Below are 19873 nucleotides of genomic sequence, written 5' to 3'. Positions count from 1 at the left end.
TCCTCTTGTACTGTGCATGGATTAACCTGATTGATGGGGTCTTTGTTGTGTGCAGGGAGGATCCTGGATCTGAAGACGGGGACGGTGAAGAAGGAGGGCCAGCAGTCCTCCATGAGGATGTGCATGGGCTCCCGCCGATCCTTCATCTGCAGGATGAGGTCCGAGCCTGTGCTTACCTGTGTTTCCCTGTGCCTTCCTGAGTTCACCTGTGCCTCCCTTTGCTTGCCTGAGTTTACCTGTGGTTACCTGTGTTTCCCTGTGCCCATTTGTGTTCACTTGTGCCTCCCTCTGCTCACTCGAGTTTACCTGTGGTTACCTGTGTTTCCCTGTGCTCATTTGAATTCACCTGTGCCTCCCTTGCTCGTCTGAGTTTCCCTTTTTCACTGTTCCTATCTGAGTTCATATGCCTCCCTCTGCTCACTCAAGTTTACCTGTGGTTACCTGAACTGTCCCATACTTGTTGGAATTTACCTGTGGCTATTTGTGCTTTCCTTAACAGGTTTACCTGTGGTTATCTTGTCTGTCCTGTGCTTATCTGTGATACTGTGTATTTACTTGTTCCAATCTGCACTTACCTTTGCTTTCCTCCACTTGCTTGTGCTTACCTGTGTGTCCCCATACCTACCTGTGTGTCCCTGTGTGTCCCTAAGCTTACGTGTGTGTCCCTGTGTTTACCTGTGTGTCCCTCTGCTTACCTGTGTGTCCCTGTGCTTACGTGCACTTGGGCCTTCCTGTGCTCACCTGACCCTTGTAAGGACTGCCCCATACTGCTAGCTTTATAAGACTCAGGTGAGCACAGGAAGGCCCAAGTGCATGTAAACACAGGGACAGCATAATAAAACTGCAATTGAACAGTCAGAAATGCCCCAGAATCTGCTGAGGGAAGGCTGAGTGAGGTTGTTCTGAGTTAAAAATACCTTCTCTCTGGGGCATTTCTGACAGTGGAGTTCAATTGGAGATTTATGATATTTTTGTCTGAGAAGAATGAGATGAATGTCCATAAAAATGACCCTGTTCTGTATGCTGTTCTGTATTGATTACTGCTGATTTGTGCTGGTCAGCTGGTCTCCGGCTGGCTGGTGATTGCAGTCAGTAATGAGTCCCAGACTCCTGTTCTTCTGAAGTCTCCTTTTGCAAAAGGTTTTAAAGTGAAATGGCATGTTGAGTGTAATGGCTTACCCCTATTCGCAGGGAAGAGCTGGCAACACCTGAAAACACGCGCAGACACATGCACACACACGTACAAACACACACATACTCACACATACACACACAGGTGCACACACAAACAGGTGAAGTGGGATCTCTCATACATGCACATACACACGTTCACACACAGCACAGCAGGGAGCCGGGCCTTGAGTAATCAATACTGTTTCCAAGCAGGGAGCTTCTTTATGAGCTGAAAACATGTCTGTTTGTACTGATAATTTTCTCCTTTATGGGGGCAGCCACCCACACCATTTTCCAACACCTATGAAAACACAGGTTTTGAAGACCTGTGACCTGCTTTCATACAAGAGCTTGTGACTCAGTCTCTCCAGGAATGGGGCGTGTCTTCTGTGGGGCAGGAATCTCTCCTGTCATTGGGAGATAAAGGAACACAAAAACCTTATGAACAACCCGAAACCCCCAAAAAACTCAAATAAATGTGTTCAGGCCGCTGGAACAGCTTGGTTATTTTCTGGTATTTTCGCCCAGCAAATGCAAACACATTGCTCTGTTTTCATGGCTGTCTGTTTCTCCTTCCCCCCAGATGTGGGAGTGCTCCTTTAGATCACATCTCTCTGAACCGTCTGTCCAACATGAGGAAGAGATACAGGTGAGGTCTCAGCAGTGCAGGTGTACACTCTGTTCTGTTCTTTAAATGCCTCCCAAGGTACATGACCCTCAACTCCACGTGTTCCGCTTCAAATAGCTGCATTGGAGTGGTGGATGATCTTGTGACATTCTGCATTTCCATAATTTTCATAGCCATATTTAATGACATTTTTGTCAAATAAATGTAAATGAGATTGGCACTTTTTTCTTTGCTTTAACAAAAAACATACAGAACCGAACAGAACTGTAACTCACACCAAAACCGCGAACCAAACTGAATCTTGAGTGTGAGTGAGAGGGTGAGTGAGGAATGACAGGATGAGTGATGGTAAGCAAGGTGAAAGAGTGTGTGTGACAGAGTGAATGGGTATATACAGGTTGAATAATGTAATGACTGACAGTCTGTGGATCTATCTCCTCTCCCTATAGGAATGGTCTGGGACCCAGTAAGGAGGGAGAGGCGCAGTATTCAGTGGTGCACTGCACAGGGTACATCAAAGCCTGGCCTCCAGCAGGTACAGGCCCCCGCTCTTTACCCACCCCTACACACTACTCCATCCACTCCATAAGCTCCTCCTAGACTGTCAATTCACACATATATACACCTACATGCACACACTCACACTCACGTACATACGCACGCGCACACACACACACATACACTCACACCCAGGCAAAACCACTCACACAGGGGCAGTCTGTTGTAGTCGATGATGTGGCAGGGGAGTTTCATTGTGTTGAATAATAAGATTCAAATTATAAGTCTTCCTCATGGTCCACTGGCAGAAATTTAGCAGGATGATTTATCCTAAGTTTGAACTCATCTTCACCTCCACCTCTAGCAGTGCGTAGCCCCACATTGATAAGATGATTAGAATGGCCACTCGGTTCTTCTAGACACATTTGATAGACCATCTAGAGAGGATCCAGTGCTGTGCCCAGCCTGGTCTTGGACAGTCCAGGGCTTCTGCTTCTCATATTCATATATTATTCGTTGGGTGTCATTTTTCCAGCTGAAAACCTGATGACAGAAATGGCTGAATTCAAATTTTACAGATCTGACTGAATTCTCTCCTGGTTGAAAAGCTGAGCTTTTTTTCCATACGAATGATACGCTTGTTATTCTTTCTCTCATTGAACTCCCTCTCTAAGCCCTGGTCTCCTGCAGGTGGAAGACCTTTGCTTTTTTAAGCCATTAAAAGAAAAGTCTTTCCTGAGGAGGCAGGTTTTCCCTCTGGGCTGGCCATGCAGGAATCACACGTCAGATTAATGAGCGTGCATGTGATGCAATTTCAGGATACTGCAAGTCTATCTCAAACCATCTACTCAAACACATCAATGTTCTGTTCATGGGCTGTATACATGGTTAATGCTGTTTACATCATCTCTGGTGTGCCTGGGACGGAGCCTTGGGTTAGAGATACACGTCCGGTGCAACATCTGTGAGAATGATTTGAAACTGTGTGATGTGTGTTTGATCAGAGCTGCTTGACTGCTCTGTTGTGCATAATGAGGCATTGGAAAAAGGAACTGGAAGGCTTTTATTATTTTTATGAAGCTTATATTTATGCACTGACAAAGCACACTGTTTTAAAAAGAGAAATCGCCGTCCATATTGCCATCCATAGCATGCTTTTACAACTATGGCTTTAACAGGCCAAAATGACATAAAACAAAATAGTGTTCACATTGCAGATGTTTTTGGCAAGATGCACTGTGGTTATTCTGTATAGAATAGTCAACTGTATTTAACAGCCTATAAAGTAACATTGTGTTATGTTTCAAGCTCTGTACCCAAATGTTTTTTTGTATTTAAATTAATAAATGAAAAAAATCTGTGTTTCACATGCATTTCAGATGCGTGCTGTGTACTGTGTTTGTGATGTGTTTGACTGTGCTAATGTTTCAGATGCTGGCTCTGTGCTGTGTTTGGCTGTGCTGTGTTTCAGATGCGTGCGGTGTGCTGTGTTTGTGCTGTGTTTCAGATGTTGGCTCTGTGCTGTGTTTCAGGTATGACGATTCCCGAGGAAGACAAAGAGGCCGGGCAAACCAGCAGTTACTGCTTGGTCGCAATTGGCAGACTTCAGGTATGAACCTGTGTTTTTGGTGTATCTGAAGAGTTGAGATCAGAGGAAAATGTGTTTTTTCAAGCTCAAAAAAAGCCATGGACCTGTGGTTACAGTGAGTGAAATTCGATGCAAAAAAGGATCTAATGCTAATATTTAAATGCTGGGTTATGGGAGGCCCTAGAGGTCAGAGGTCACTGGGCCTTCTGAGGAGGGCGGGTCCTGGAGGATCTGGCTTATTGGGCTCACAGTGATGTCCAGTGTGACCCCACCTCCACTCGGCCTTTAGTTACACTGCTACTTGCCTTCTGGCAGGATATCTCTTTTATATCTCTCGATTTGTTGAGAAACAAAACATGTCTGCTGTTTGAAGATAAGGAACAAAATATAAAACTGTTTTTTTTGTTCCATGTTTTTTATGTTGGGTGGGGTGCACCTTCAATGTTTTTTTTTAATTTTTTTATGTTTTCTGTTTAATTTGTTGGAGGTACACCTTCAGAATATGATACCATTGACTAGTCTGGTGTTATTGTGAATATTAAAAATCCAGGTACTCTCTGTGACTCCATGATTTGTTTAACCCCTCCATGCTGTTAGGTCACAAGCTGCCCGGTTTCCATGGATATGAATGGGCTGTCTGTCCCCACAGAATTCCTCTCCAGACATAGCTCTGAAGGCATCATCACCTTTGTAGACCCACGATGCATCAATGTGATTGGCTATCAGCCCCAGGTGAGGCATGCCTCTCCCATAACACAAGCGAGTCAGCCAGAACGTCCTGTTCCTTTCTCTGAAGTATGGTCTTACAGTCCAGATGTGGTAAAAAAAAAAAAAAAAAACTTTATGTGTGTAATTTTGTCTTTTAAAGGATCTGCTGGGGAAGGACATTCTGGAGTTTTCCCATCCAGAGGATCAGAATCACCTGCGGGAGAGTTTCCAGCAGGTATGGCCCTTTAGAGCAAGGATTTCAAACTTCAGTTTTGGAGGGTCACAGTGTTTGGATGTTTTTGTGGTTTCCTTTTAGTCAACAGCCACTTTCAGCCTTGAAAAAGAAGTGTGTGTACAATGCAGCCCTCTTGGACTGGAGCCTGAGATTGTACTTTATAACTTGATAATGAGTCTGTTGATCTTTTTATTCTGATGTCAGTTACCACTGCCTCCTCCCTCCTCCCTCCTGTAGATTGAGGTTACTGGGTCCATGTGGTAGTTATTTCCCGGCCTGGGTATCAGTTAGAAAACATTAGCTGAAAACAGTAGCCAGTTGTGCTGTAATGGCAGTGTTTGCCTGACGCGATGAGCCCACTCCTGTTGGACCTTCAGTAAGGACCCCTGGCAGAGCTTCAGGCTCTCTGTGAGTGCTGTGTTTTTTGGAAACAATGTGAAGTGCAGGAGCTCACATGGCAATCCCCAGTCACACTGTAGTCAGGAAGGAAGGAAACTAAAATGTGTTTTGGTTTTTCATAGCTGTGGAGGCTTTTGAGCAGAAATTGAGATTTAAGGAGATGGGTTTTTTTCAGGGAGTCCAGTATGATTGTGTGTGTGAATATGAAGCAGCAGCAGTGAAGCAGTGATAACAACTAGAGGAAAGGACTGGTTAGGGAAGGGTGGGTGTGGGCGTGCAAGGGAGCTGGGCGGGGTCCATACTGCTCTCCTCCTGCCCTGCTCCGAGGGCTGTGCTTCCTGGAATTTGGTCCTTAGGGGTTGATGGTAGAGCAGGGAGAGAATTTCACACGGTGCTGCCCCAGAAGTTTCCATTGGAAACCTTATTGCCTGGCACTCTGGTTTTCTGGGAATTTCCAGCCGGTAACGGTCTCTCCAGGATGGCCATGTACTCCCACAAAACCAGTGTGCCAGGCAGCAAGGTGGCATCACCGTGTGAAAGCCCATCCCATCCTCTGCCCACTCTACCATCAACCCTGAAAGGGACCTTTGTGCTTCCTTGGAGAGGAAAAGGCCTGAAGCTGTGCCTCACAGGGTTGATCAGCCACCAAATTGAGCTAAATAGAAAATCTGTGTCAGAATGCACATCTGATTAACTGCAGGGGGTATTCTTTGAATTAACACAGTGAAGAAGGTGAAGAGCCTCCTGTTCCCTGTCTTAGTTCTAAACAAAGGGCAGGGGGAGGGGGTGGTTCTGTCTTTTCAACTTCCTTACAGACATCATCAATGCTAAGTATTTCTTTGGTGATGATCTGCCAGGCCTGCACTACAGCCGTCTTCAGCTCTAGTTTATTTCATGGGCTAGTTGCCTTTTCAATACTCTTCAGCATATGAAACACATATTCTGTTGGATTCAGATCAGATGAATGCCTTGGCCAGTCAGGAAGTGTTCCAGTTTTTGGTATTGAAAAACTTCTTTGTTGCTTTAGCAGTATGTTTCAGATCATTGTCTTGCTGTAGGATAAAGTGCTGTCCAATGAGTTTCAAGGCATTTGCTTGACCTTGAGCAGATAAGATGCTTCTGTATACTTCAAAATTAATTCTGCTGCAGCTATCAGCAGTTTCATCATCAGTGAAGACAAGTGAGACATTACCTGTGGCAGCCATATATACCCAAATCATAATATCGCCACCACCATGTTTCACAGATGCTGTTTTTGCAGCTAACTGGTAGTTTTCATAAATACAGAGTGCTAACTGAAAAAGTGTATATTAGTGATTAGTTTAGTAGTAAGGCTGGGTAAACACTAGTACAAACAACAGATAAAAACATCAATACTATATACAAATTAAAGGCAGTATATAGACACTTGAATCGATCCATACTGTGTGTGTATAAGGTGTTTTATACGGAGTTCATTACTCTGCTCCTTGCTCCTCTCTCACTCTTTCACTCAGGTTCTCAAGTTGAAAGGGCAGGTTCTCTCAGTAATGTACCGGTTCCGTATGAAGAACCGGGACTGGATGTTGATCAGAACCAGCAGCTTCACCTTCCAGAACCCCTATTCGGATGAGATCGAGTACATCATCTGCACCAACACCAATGTCAAGTGAGTCTCATTCCACCATTTTAGAGAGTGCCGCTGTGATATATCAGGGACTTCAGCCTCTACAATTTTCTATAATTTTCAGCACTGTTTGTGAAGCATTCCCATTTTCCTGCCACAGGTCATTGAGTGTTGTTTGAACCTGCACCTGAATTCTACTTGCACCAGCTGCTCAGCACTTAGCTCCAGCTCAATGCATGCACAGCTCAGCTGGTGAAAAGTGGTAGTTAGCATACCAGACTTCCAACCATGTTCACTTTCAGTGCTTGCTCGCCAGCATTCTCCAAAATTGATAGTTGATGTTCTAGTGATGAGACAGACTTGGAAAGGGAACTTAAGGGTTCTTCTTAAGGGGGAAGGGAGCTTATGGGTTCTTCTGCCACAGCTCATCTAGCTTAGAGGTCCTTCTTTTTTACCTTAGGGGGTGCTAGTGTTTTTGTTGGAATTGTCTTGCTGCCTGTAAGGGCTGTGGGCCTGCAGAAGCCCAGAGGAAGCCCGCCACTCAAGCGACACAAACATCGATTTAGCTGAAGTCAGCATTTGTTTCGCCAAAGAAAATAACCTGTATCACAGAATGCCCTCCTTCCCAGCTCTTTTAGTCATTCCCAGGTTTTTCCATCATAGTGTCACATTTGAACCAAGCCCTATCTTTCCTCTACCACAAAGCTCTTTTTTCTGAATATGTTATAAGAAGGTAAGAACATAATTTCTAAAAGAGAAGACTGGATTGGCCGTACAAACATTCAGATGTTCTCCCTGAGCCAAAATAGGGCTTATGTTGCGACTTTGTGTGGTGGCGATATACTGAAGGATTTACCCATTGTACAGTAATATTGGTATTTGGTATTGTCCTATGTCTTGAAATGGGTTTCATTTTTTCACTCAAAACTGAGCATGCAATATTAATTAACCTTCTAATTGAATGAATCCACACAAATGCCAGCTTGCTGTATTTGAAATTATTTTTGCCCATTCACTCAAATCCCTTTTGTCACTGGTGTTACTTGTATCCTACATAACAATGAAGGCTTTTCCAAATATTATTTCTCAGTTAAATCTGCACAGATAGGCTGAAACAGTGTAGGTTAATGCAGTAGAATCCTCTTAATTGCATAACAGATTATCACATAATTTGGGTATATGCATAGAATTGTCAAATCCCGAACCATTCTAATTAATTCCATTGTAAAGAGACTGCACGTTTGTATAAACCATTACAATTTGTATTTTATTTGATGTGTGCATCTCCTGCATTGGTTGTTATATATAGACACTTGTAGTATGGGGAAAATACAGTCTTTATAATGCTCTGGTTAGTTTTGTGGTCTTTTGCAAAGTGGTCATTTTTATGTCCCATTGTGGAATTTGGAAGGGTGGAATACTTTGGCTGTCAGCTGATGTGGTATGAAACGCAGTGATGCTGTCTCAGCACTGTCTCTGCTCTGTGTCCTCATGTCCTTTCAGCAGGCCAGCCATGGGCCCCATAGCTCCACCCCCTCTGCCCTCAGCCATGCCCCTTCAGGATCAGAATCTTTCATTTGTGTTTCTGTATTCATATTAATATCCTGTTTGCATCTCCTAACATGTTCAGATGGTCACATGTAAAGCATGGTCTGTAGAGGACACCTTTGTGTCTTTGGACTGGTGTCTAGTAGTTTTCCCATTATTATTATTTTTTCACTAGATAGATAGATATATAGATAGATAGATGTCTTTCCTACAGCCAGTACAGGAGATGCAGACGTTAAATAAAACCCAGACAAGCTGGAAGCTCATAAAAGCCGCAGGAAGCACTGATTGCTTGCTGGCTCACCCGGAGTGTGGGCAGAGCCAGTGATTCATTTGTCTTCCACACATATTGTGCATGGGGAGATCAATGCGAGGATCAGTGGAAACATAACTGCACGTGTTGGGAGCACGTTACCCTGCTGCATGGATTTGACTGTGATCTAACTAACTAACACCAGGAGCTATTGCACATTAAACCACTGACATAGTAGCTTGTGGACAGTCCTGCCGCAGTCATTCCATAACTGGGTTGGTCACATCAAACTCACTAAGGCCATATTACACATCTGCCTACATGACCAGCACATGAGCACACACATACAAAAACACACTCAGTAATACACAAGTACAAACGTGTGCACTTACACTCTCATACATACATACATACACACACACACACACACACACACAGTAACAATCAACACCTTTGAGCATAGCAGCAGACAGCCCATTTTACTGCCACTTTGTCACCATGGCTACAGTGGTCTGTCTTGCATGTCTGGAATGAGCAGAGAGGCAGAATTCACAGATGAGTCTGTTTTTCCCTCTGTTGCGCAGACTAAAAAATAAATGTCCTGAGGACAGAAATTATGAACTTCCATTTATGGATTTTACTATTTTGATCGCTCTACCTATGTTCAAATCTTAATGGTTGCATTTTCAGGGACAGTGTAGAGTTCCGTTCTTGTTGATGCTTTAGTATGGTTTGTGCTATTTCACTTAACGTAATGAAGGTCATTAATGCCATGGTCTCTTCTTGCACTGTATGAACCCTTATTTAACCTGACAATCCATCTGAGAGCTCATTTAACTTTGTCACTGATATGTGGGAGCAAGGCTCGGGAGCTGTATAAACCAATCAGCTGAAGGCATTGATGTGATGACTTGGTTGGGAAGGCTTGGTCTGGCCTTTGGCCAGGACGCCAGGGGAAGTGTGGCACTATTGTTAACAGTAGGTGCTTATGGGATTGAAATGAATTTGTTGGCCAATGGAAATTCATCCTGTGTGTTCAGGACATTTGTAAAGATTTCCTTTGACCTTGAGCTTGACATAATGGGGTTAAAGAATAATTACTGCTGAAATAAGTGTCGTGTATATCGTTGCTTTCCTTTCCTTGCCCCTGCACCCTGTTCTACTGTAGCTAAAATAAGCTGTAGTCACACAGACCTCTGAATACTTCAGTCTTTATTTGAGCCTTAGTGGCGATGAAGTCTTTTGCGTGATCGAGTAGGATGGAACATTAAAGCGCTTGCCTGGGTTTATGCTGCTTGGGATATCATCTGCTATACTGGGGAAGAAATCCACTGGACCACCCATTCCATTCAAATCTGCTTTGTTCACACAGTTCTTGGATAGACAAATGTCACAACTTTAGCCATCATATTCACTTTATTGTTGGCCAACCTTAGGAGTTGTGTATGGTGACATTATGATATTGCTTTGGTGGGGTAAACAGGCTTTTGAAAGCACCTTGCAAGACATCAGTATTATTGGTGAACATTAAGAGAGAAGTGCAGGTTTGGGTTCCTCAGGTACCTCCTGAAATGGCTGCCTGATGGAGCAGGATATCGTGTTATGTTCTGGGCAGGGCCAAATGGTCTTGTTACTGAAGGAACATTTCAACCCTGGGACAGCGTGAAGCCTTTTTTTTTTACCACTCCTCTTCACTGTACTCATATTAATGATCAAAGAAGCTGTTTTTCAGAGAGAGTGAGTGAGGGTGAGAGAGCGCTCAGGTCTGAGGGTTTTCAGCTGTTGCCATGTGCGTGTGCATTATAATCGGCAGCAGATGAGTGCCACAAAAGTATTTCCTCGTTCATTTTTAGTCTTGATTGTATTTGTCGGTGGGGAATGTAAACCCCTGTTTTGGGTTCAAGTCACTTAAATGCATGCCTGTCTGGGCTGTGGCTATGAATAGGCTGTGAAGCTGCCATGGTTGCAGGCAAGGTTCTTCCTGGCCAGTCACAACTCTCTGTTTCCTCGTACAGGGAGCTCCAGCAGCAGCAGCAGCAGGCTGAGCTGGACGTGCACCAGAGGGATGGGCTGGCAGCCTACGACCTCTCCCAGGTACGAGGCCTGGCGAATGCACCCATAAAGCTCCTCCAATCACCCCATCACCTCTGTCTGGGTCTGTTCCGACATCTCTCTGTCGCCTCCTACAGGTTCCTGTCACCAGCGGCCCAGCCGGAGTGAATGAAGCAGGAAAGGCTATCGACAAACAGGAGGCCCTGTTCTCTCAGGACAGAGACCCGCGCTTCACGGAGGTGTATGCCGACATCTCAGGGTGTAGGTCACTTCCCCGCCGTCGCCGCACCAACGTCCTCTTGCGGTCAGCCACAAATGTGTGAGGTTAAAATGAACAGTCGGGTCGAACCTTGGTCTCCTTATCTTGGGAGCAGGGATACAGTGTGCTACAGAATGTGGTACTGTGTGAAGATTAGATGAAAGTGCTGCAGTTTGAATTGCAAATGAATGAGAAAGGTAATACAGTGCACCACAGGGTGCATATTAATAGAATGTGCTGTAGTCTACATGAATTGAATGTGAATAAATGTCTGATTTCTTTTCAGCAGCCGATAAAAAAATGATGGTAAACTCATCCTCTACTAGTGGGCAGATGTATTCCCAGGGGAGTCCTTTTCAGTCTGGGCATTCTGGGAAGGGTTTCAGGTGCGTAGACTTCCTGTTAACTGCCTGTCTCTGCGTATTAACTTAAATGACTTACATTTAATATATTTTCCATCGTATCGCAGTTGGATATTTGGTGAAGCATTTGGCTTGAGTGTACAAACCTTCTGTTAACCTTGTCTGGTCCTCCAAGCATCAGCCACACTGACACCCCTACACATAATTGCTATCCCATCCTAAAAAAACACATGGTGCTGCTGTAAATCTGGAGTACAGGTAGCACCGAGTCTACTGTAAACCTTTATATTTTATGTGAAGTTTATTTTCGGGGGGTTTTGTTCCAGCTCGTCAGTAATTCATGTTCCGGGTGTGAGTGATATCCAGCCCTCTGCTTCTGGCGGACAGAACCTGGCCCAGATCTCACGACAGCTGAATCCTGGCCAGGTGGGCTGGACCGGGGCACGACCCCCATTTTCTGGACAGGTGAGGCCAGTGGAGTCTTGGGGGGGATTATTTTATTTCACCCTGAGTGGTTGTATTCTACTGTATTTATATGCTTTGGTGTTTAATCAGTATGTGTGTGCATTGTACCTAATGTCTGTGTATCTGCTACGAGGGGATTAGTAAAAAAAGTAGAGTCTGTAGTAATCTCTCTCTCTCTCTCTCTCTCTCAGTCGGGAAAGTCTCAGTCCTCTCCATTTGGTCTGGGTTCGAGTCACGGCTACCAGGCTGACCCCTCCTCCTATAGCCCCCTCTCCAGCCCGACCACATCCTCCCCCAGTGGCAACACCTACTCCAGTTTGGCCAGTCGTAACACAGGTTTTGGTAAGAATCTCTGTGCTTCTCCATTGGCTGGGACTGCTCTGTGTGCGGGAGGGACAGACGGTAAACGCTGGGTCTCAGGTGTACCTATGACGTCAGATTGTTAGAGTACTCAGCGGAGATGGATGAGACTGCATTAAACCAGCAACATTGTGCCAATGTAATCTCAGGAATTTGGGAATGGTCCCCCCCCCCCCCCCCCCCCCCCCCCCTAAGTAGTGCAGACAAACTACAGTCAAAGTTTCACTAATGTGTTCAGAAACCCAGGGGCAACTGTCAGAAAACCATGCCTGCTTTCTCTGCATTTTATAAAGTGTTGGCAATTTAATAACTTTTGCACATGATGTAATCAGCTGAACTGAGTTGTAATCTTCATTACTGGCTATTCCTTCCTAAAATAAACTACCAATAAACCATTGCCATATAGGATATTTTAATAGAATACGTGCTGTAGAGTTTTATATATTCACACCCTTGATAAAGCTGAAAAAAACCTGTATAAAATAAAATATACAAGAATATACAATCTTGAGATTACAAGGTGTCCAAAGATACCATTCGATGACACCTACATGCCCTATGTGGCAGGGTTGCAAGAATGAAGCCTCTGTTGAAGAGAATTCACGTCAAGACATCGTAAATTTGGCCAAACTACAATTGGAACCATTCCTTGTGGTCAGATGAAACAAAAAATAAATTTTTTTGGATATGCACATCACATGTTTGACGTCCAAAGAATGCATCTATTGTTGAAAAGCACCTCTTGGCTGCAGTGAAACATGGTGCTGGATGCTTGATGCTTTGGGGTTGTTTTTCATTCACAGGCCCTGGGGCCCTTGTGAAAATAGATGGAACCATGAACTGCTGAATTTTCCAAGACATTTTTCCCAAAAACGGTGTTCCCTCTGCCAGGAAGCTACATCCACAGATGTATCTTTCAAAAGCACAATGATTCCAAACATACATCCAAAGCATCTGAAACATGGTTGACAGGGCATAAGATCAATGTCCTGTTGTGGCCATCTCAGTCCTATTGAATTGAATCCAATTTCAGATTTGTGATTTGAACTCAAAAATGCAGTCCACAGATGTCAGAACAATTCTGCCCCTCAAAAAGCTACATAACCTCATTCAACACTGTAGAAGGTGACTACTTCCTGTAATCATGGCCAAGGGAGAAAACACAAAGTACTGATAACACGGGTGTGAATATTTTGGATTCTTGATTTTCTTGGAAAAAAATTATAATTTGTGAATTGTTCGATTGTGGTTCATGCCAATGCATTACTAAAGAATATAATTTTCTCAATTTTCTGAGCATGACATATACCTCAGTACTTGTATACTCTTTTTTATAGTTTTTTTCTGTTCATGTTTATTAAGGGTGTGAATAAAAGAGTCTGCCATTTTAGTAATATGTGCCAATAGGTATTAACTATTATTTTTAAAGAGGATTAAATTAAGTTCACGTCCTAAATCAGCATTTTCAGGCTTCAGCTTGTCTCTAGTATATCTGCATCGACCCTGTGCTTAACACTGTATGGCAAATAAAGAGGTTTGTTGAGGATTGTTTTGTCTTTCCTACCCAAAATTGGGAAGTTCAGCTCACCCTTTCCTGGTATTAACCAAAAATGGGTACGATATGCAACAATAGCCATTATGTAACACACAAGGAGAAATGACTTTGAAGCACTTTGGTTAATACAGGGTCGGTCTGCTAGGACGTGCTGAGGAATTGGATTTGCGTCTCTATTTGATAGTTAATTTATTTCCAAAGGGATTAGGAGAATTCCTCAGGGATTAGGACAGCTCAGACTGGGAAACATGGCTGACTTGCTAAGCCCTGCAGGGCCTGCAGCTGCTGGGGACAGGGGCGGGGCGGGGCGGGGAGGTACGTCTGAGCCCCAGGGCCTCAGCCAGGTTACCAGTATTTCACTTGCCATTCCGACCATTTATTTATGCTTATTTTAATTTATGTCTCCAGTTTCCAACATGTAATATGGGAGAGAGCTGAATACTGATATACTGTAAATACAGGTGTTTTTCACTAAAATAATTTCAGAGCTTCACTTTTTGGATGGAATGGATTATGTTACTGTCTATGGAATCCAGAAATATTGCTTTAAGGAATATCATATCTGCTCTGATATTAAACATAACAAGTCTCCCCCTACCTTTATGAAAATTTATTAAAATTTCATAATTTTAGAATATTTGAGAATATTCTGTGGCCCCTGTGCCTGTGGGGGCAGTGCTCCATGCACAGCACGCCCCACCAGAAGATTAATAATGACCCAGCCGTCTAATGAGGGGGCCGCACATGCCCAGCATAGCAGGGTGGCAGCGCTGTATAGAGCCTTTTTTAAGCATATTTATAGAATTAAATTAAGTTTAATTAAAAAGGATGAAAGCGGTGCATAACCTCTGCTCTGCGATATTAATATCGGGAATCCGGGCTTTGATTAAAGCCCATAAACTATGTCTGGGTTACAGAATGAAAACGACTTCCAGAATCACGCCATTGGCTATTCTAGTTCCTGTCTTTTTTTATAACTTAATAGAGGAAAGTACAAGAATGTGATTCTTTAATGCTGTCACTCTGGTCCAGTACGAGTTGTGCAACAGAATGTGAAAAATATATAGCATGACATTCATAAATACAATCGCCTGTTAGAACAAGTACTGGACATGCGAGGAATCATACTGTGCTCACAGACAAACACACAGGTGCATACAGTATATGTATTCCTATATAGGTATATTGACACCAGGATGAGGCCAGGATTTAACCACAATGCTACTTTCTGTCTATGTGTGAGTGTGTGTGCGTGTGCGTATTCTCTCTAAGGGACTCCCCTGGATAAATAAAGTATATACAGTACTGTGCAAAAGTCTTAGGCACCCTAGATTTTTAAATATAATATATAGTATATATTTGGTCTTAGATGTTTATATTTTGTTTTCTGCGTTATTGTGTCAGTAGAAAAGAGCAAATTAGAGATTTCCAAACATGAGTTTTCCAAAAAATGAAATTTTACAGATACATTTTTGTATTTTGCTAAATAAAGTAATATTTTAAGTAATAGACTACTTTTCAGATAAAAACTTGATCAAGGGTCTCTGGGATTACCTGGAGAGCCAGAAGCAAGCAAAACAGCCAAAAGTCTGCAGAAGAACTGTGGCACGTTCTCCAAAATGCTTGGAACAACCTACCAGCCGATATTCTTATAAAACTGCAGGACAGTGTACCTAAGAGAATTGATGTAGTTTTAAAGGTGAAGGGTGGTCACACCAAACATTGATTTTATTTAGTTTTTAACTTATTTACTGCTCTTTATATTATTTTTTTCGATGTTTATAACCTTTCATTTCATTATTTTTGAAACCATCTTAGCTGTACAGCATTTTTTTTACAAGACTTTTGCACAGTACTATATATATGTATATATATATATATATATATATATATATAATTTCCTAAAGTATATGGACACCCCTTCTAATTAGTTGTTTAGCTATTTCAGCCACACCCGTTGCTAACAGGTGCATAAAATCAAGCATACAGCCACACAATCTCCATTTACAGACATTGGGAGTAGAATGGATCGTACTGAAGAGTTAGTTACTTTCAACGTGGCGCCGTGATAGGATGCCACCTTTCCTAAAAGTCAGTTCATAACATTTCTGCACTGCTAGAGCTGCCCCAGTCCACTATAGGTGGTTTTATTGTGAAGTGGAAATGTATAGGTGTACCAACAGCTCATCCATGAAACAATTGGCCGCACAAGCTCACAGAACGGGCCTGCCGAGTGCTGAAGCGTGTAATGCGTTCCAAACGCTACAGAGTTCCAAACTACCTCTGGGAAGAACGTCAGTACAAGAAGCTTGTCGAAATGGGTTTCCATGGCCGAGCAGCCGTACGCAAGTCTAAGATCACCATACGCAATTCCAAGTGTCGGCTGGAGTGGTGTAAAGCACAGCACCATTGGACTCTGGAGCAGTGGAAATGCCTTCTCTAGAGTGATTAATCATGCTTCACTATCTGGCAGTCTGACGGATGAATCTGGGTTTGGCAGGATGCATAGTGCCAACTGTACTGGCCCAAATAATGCCAACTGTAAAGTTTAGTGGAGGAGGAGTAATGGTCTGGGGCTGTTTTTCATGGTTTGGGCTGGGCCCCTTAGTTGCAGTGAAGGGAAATCTTAATGCTACAGCATACAATGACATTCTAGAGAATTGTGCACTTCCAACTTTGTGCCAACAGTTTAGGGAAGGTCCTTTCTTGTTTCAGCATGACAGTGTCCCTGTGCACAAAGCAAGGTCCATGAAGAAATGGTTTTCTGAGTTTGGTGGGAAATAACTTGACTGGCCTGCACAAAGCCCTGACCTCTACCCCATAAAACACTTTTGGGATGAATTGGAATGCCGACTGCGAGCCAGGCCTTATGCCCAACATCAGTGCCCAACCTCACTAATGCTCTTGTGGCTGAATGGAAGAAAATCCCCACAGCCATGTTCCAAAATCTACTGGAACGCATTCCCAGAAGAGTGGAGGCTGTGACACCAGCAGAGGGGAGTCGAACTCCATATTAATGCCCACGGTTTTGGAATGAGATGTTCCACAAGTACATATTGGTGTGATGTTCAGGTGTCATCATACTTTTGGAAATGTAGTGCATACTGTATGAAATTAAAAACTGGTTAAGCTGGGATAAGTACTGTTCTGTTTATTCAGTTTGTAGTGTGTGTTCAGGACACATTTTCATCACAGGATAGTCCCTCCTTGCTCTTCTGTGCCTCTGCTATTCTGCATAGGGAGGAGGAAGTAGAGGCCTCTCCTCTCTTATCCTGAGGATGAATCACAGCTGCTGATGGAGGCCAAACGTGACGTTTACTTCCACATTTCCTTAAATGACCGTAGACAGGAACGAGTGCTGACATTGCTGCGGTTTCCGTATGTGTGGCTTACGTCTTTGACAGACCCATTACGTGGGTCATCGTGGGTAATGAACACACTGTACTAATTCTGCAGTTGGAAAACAAAGTATTTCCTGAAGACATTCAGGGTGAATACCCATCCCATTGATTGCCTTTGCCTCTGTACTGCACTGCTGTCTGTCAGATCAAACATAATGCTACATATCACACATGTAATAGACCATTGATAAGTAAAATACTGTTGCTTCCTGCTGGTTTATCTCTGTGGTATACGGCTAGACCACCAATTTATCTCTTCTCTTTAGATTCTGTGTGGACAGCAGTCTTACACAGTAGTAACTTGGGGATTGTTGGTTTGAATTGAGGGTGTTAGGCTGCTTTTCAGACTTCTCCTTCAGTAAGCATCTGGGTGTGTAGAATGAGTTTTGTGAGTTGCCGTGGACACAAGTGTGTTTTGTGGGAGTAAGTGATCTTAGACAGGTGGATTAAAGCAGTGTTTGGTACCTACTGTACTTGGCCGTACCTGTATCTGTGCCCCCCCCCCCCTTTTTACAGATGGGGCAGCGGAAGGTGGGCAGAGTGGGGGGCAGTTCCAGGGTCGGCCCTCTGAGGTCTGGTCACAGTGGCAGAGTCAACACCATGGCCAACAGGGTGGCGATCAGCACAGTCACTCCCAAGCCAACCAGACAGAGGTGTTTCAGGTAACCTCACATCCTCTCGCTAAAAAAACATGTTTTTTATTTTCACATGCAGTAGTTATTCATCAGTATTCCAGGCTCAGCAGTAGAATATCATTCATTAATCCCTGTGGGAAATAGAGTATTTTCACTCATAATAAGATGGGCACATAATGAAAATGCATGACAGATTAAATATATTGAATTTACTGCCTGCCCTGCAGATTCAAAAGAAAAAGGTAAAAATCCCACCCTTTAAAGATTATACATATACTGTAAATATCTATGATATCCAAATTGCTGTAATTAATATGTGTGGACAGCTTCCATCCAGCATGTTTATTTGCATCTCAGTTAAGCATGAATGTGTTTTCTGGGCATATTAATCCAGTATTCTTGATCATAGTCCATTTTAAAAGCTGCTCATGCACACAACATATAAAGGGAACAGTCTTTGGTATTTCTACACTTTAAAGTTACATGGTGTGGAGATTGAGGTTGTTCTGAGGGACATTGTATCTTTCACATATCATATTTCCTGTTTTCTTCATTTTTGGTAAACCTGGTATGATAAGCATAGATAGAAGCCATGTTTGGTTTTATCATTATTTGGTACAGTTAAAGCAAAATTGGGTGCTGAAACCCCTAGAAGCCTACAGAAGCCTCTTTATCTGGTAACAAAATGGGCCTGCTGGAATTACCTACTCATCAGAGACTGGTCTCCCTCAGAAGAAGGGTGACCCCCCTGCCCCCAGGTATTACTGACATCCCCTCCTTTACCGACTTGTAGGACATGCTACCAATGGCTGGAGACCCAACACAGGGCACAGCGAATTACAACATCGAAGACTTTGCGGACTTGGGCATGTTCCCGCCCTTCTCTGAGTGAGATGGACGGGTGGAATGGCTTCTCCCAGCTGTGATCCCTCATCACACTGATAACATCGCAACCTTCCCAGCTGGCGTGAGTTTCGCTTCCATTAACAGCAGTGGTGTGGGAGGAACAACCCGGCCCACGCTCCATAATCCCTAAACCGAAACCAGTATTTGGACAAGCATTCAGATCTGGGGTTCTGGTTTTAGTCAGTTATTAAATTGTAGTGTAACCCCAAAGCCTGTCCTCACCCTTACCATTGCCTGAGTGTTGTTGAGAGCGATTACCCAACAGTCTGGAAGTAAAGGTCTCATTTGCTCAGTAGTATCTTGTTCCCTGAACACAAAGCCTGTTGCATCACATCTTTGCAGAACCCTGTTAGCTTTCCAGACTGGTTTCGGCTGGTCTTCCCTTTGCTCTCCGTTACGTTTTCCCTTCCTGTAAAGCAGTGCCAAATTGTATTTCCTGTGAATAACACACTGAAGCACAACTCAGTTCCTTTACCATTTACGTGAAATACCCTGGTACTGACGTCATCCGTAACCCAGGGATACAATCTCGAGCCAAGGACTCGGGGGTTTAAGCGAACGAATCAAGTCTGAACAGGATTAAGTTGCCTTTTCTGAGGCAGCTTGTTAATGTTACAGGAGCTTAACACTTCATTGAGCTAATTTACTGGGTCTCTATTTGTGTGATTAAAACAGTGTACACTGTTTCTGCATCTCTGTACCGATCACATTCTTCTACTAATTCATCTCTGAGCTTTTTTAAAAGTCAAAGTATTCATTTTTAGCTGGAATTCTTTACACGAGAATGTATAATGTGTAGCAAACTGTGAAGGAAATGGTACTTTTGTTAAATCAAATTTAAGTTTTTGTAAATAATGTGATTTTTATGTTCGTGTGTTTCATTATGTGTACATGTGTAGGTTTGATATTGGTGTGTGAAATCTGAGTGTAAATGTAATTATTGATCTGTAGTGCGTTTGTAAAAATGTAATGTAAATGTGGTCCATATTTGTGTAAATTTATAAACCTGACAATAAATTCCTATTAGTTACGTGGTTTTTAGCGAGACAAAAACAAGTGTTTGCCTTCATGGTTTGGAAAAAGAGCAGGGTCAGCCGACACATACACACATTGCTTCACAGAAACACTGGTGATTATTACACATGGACACATTCACTAACAGGACACATACACAGATACAGAATCTCTCTCATAGACATATACAATCACATATGCACTCGTACGCATATCACACAAGAATGC

At 43.2% G+C, this 19873-nt stretch overlaps 1 protein-coding gene across 7 annotated transcripts in view; it reads left to right on the top strand.

Moving 5' to 3' along the window:
• LOC118215342 (aryl hydrocarbon receptor nuclear translocator 2-like) overlaps window positions 1-19666 on the top strand; it is a 32277-nt gene extending 12611 nt beyond the window's left edge. For 5 of the 7 annotated variants that reach the window (XM_035396028.1, XM_035396033.1, XM_035396032.1 and 2 more), the window contains 14 exons: window positions 56-158; window positions 1757-1822; window positions 2251-2336; window positions 3832-3908; window positions 4485-4619; window positions 4756-4830; window positions 6726-6877; window positions 10652-10730; window positions 10826-10949; window positions 11234-11333; window positions 11636-11774; window positions 11966-12116; window positions 17607-17752; window positions 18519-19666. In XM_035396028.1, coding sequence (XP_035251919.1) covers window positions 56-158; window positions 1757-1822; window positions 2251-2336; window positions 3832-3908; window positions 4485-4619; window positions 4756-4830; window positions 6726-6877; window positions 10652-10730; window positions 10826-10949; window positions 11234-11333; window positions 11636-11774; window positions 11966-12116; window positions 17607-17752; window positions 18519-18617 — 1532 coding nt within the window. In that variant the 3' untranslated portion in view covers window positions 18618-19666. The remainder of the gene's footprint in view (window positions 1-55; window positions 159-1756; window positions 1823-2250; window positions 2337-3831; window positions 3909-4484; window positions 4620-4755; window positions 4831-6725; window positions 6878-10651; window positions 10731-10825; window positions 10950-11233; window positions 11334-11635; window positions 11775-11965; window positions 12117-17606; window positions 17753-18518) is intronic. The other 2 variants (XM_035396029.1, XM_035396034.1) reach the window with 1 other exon arrangement.
• The last annotated feature ends 207 nt before the right edge of the window (window positions 19667-19873 follow it).

The sequence above is a fragment of the Anguilla anguilla genome, chromosome 16, assembly GCF_013347855.1.
Source record: "Anguilla anguilla isolate fAngAng1 chromosome 16, fAngAng1.pri, whole genome shotgun sequence".
NCBI lineage: Eukaryota > Metazoa > Chordata > Actinopteri > Anguilliformes > Anguillidae > Anguilla > Anguilla anguilla.
The sequence above is the reverse complement of the archived record's forward strand: the minus strand, read 5'-3'. Positions and strand labels throughout refer to the sequence as shown.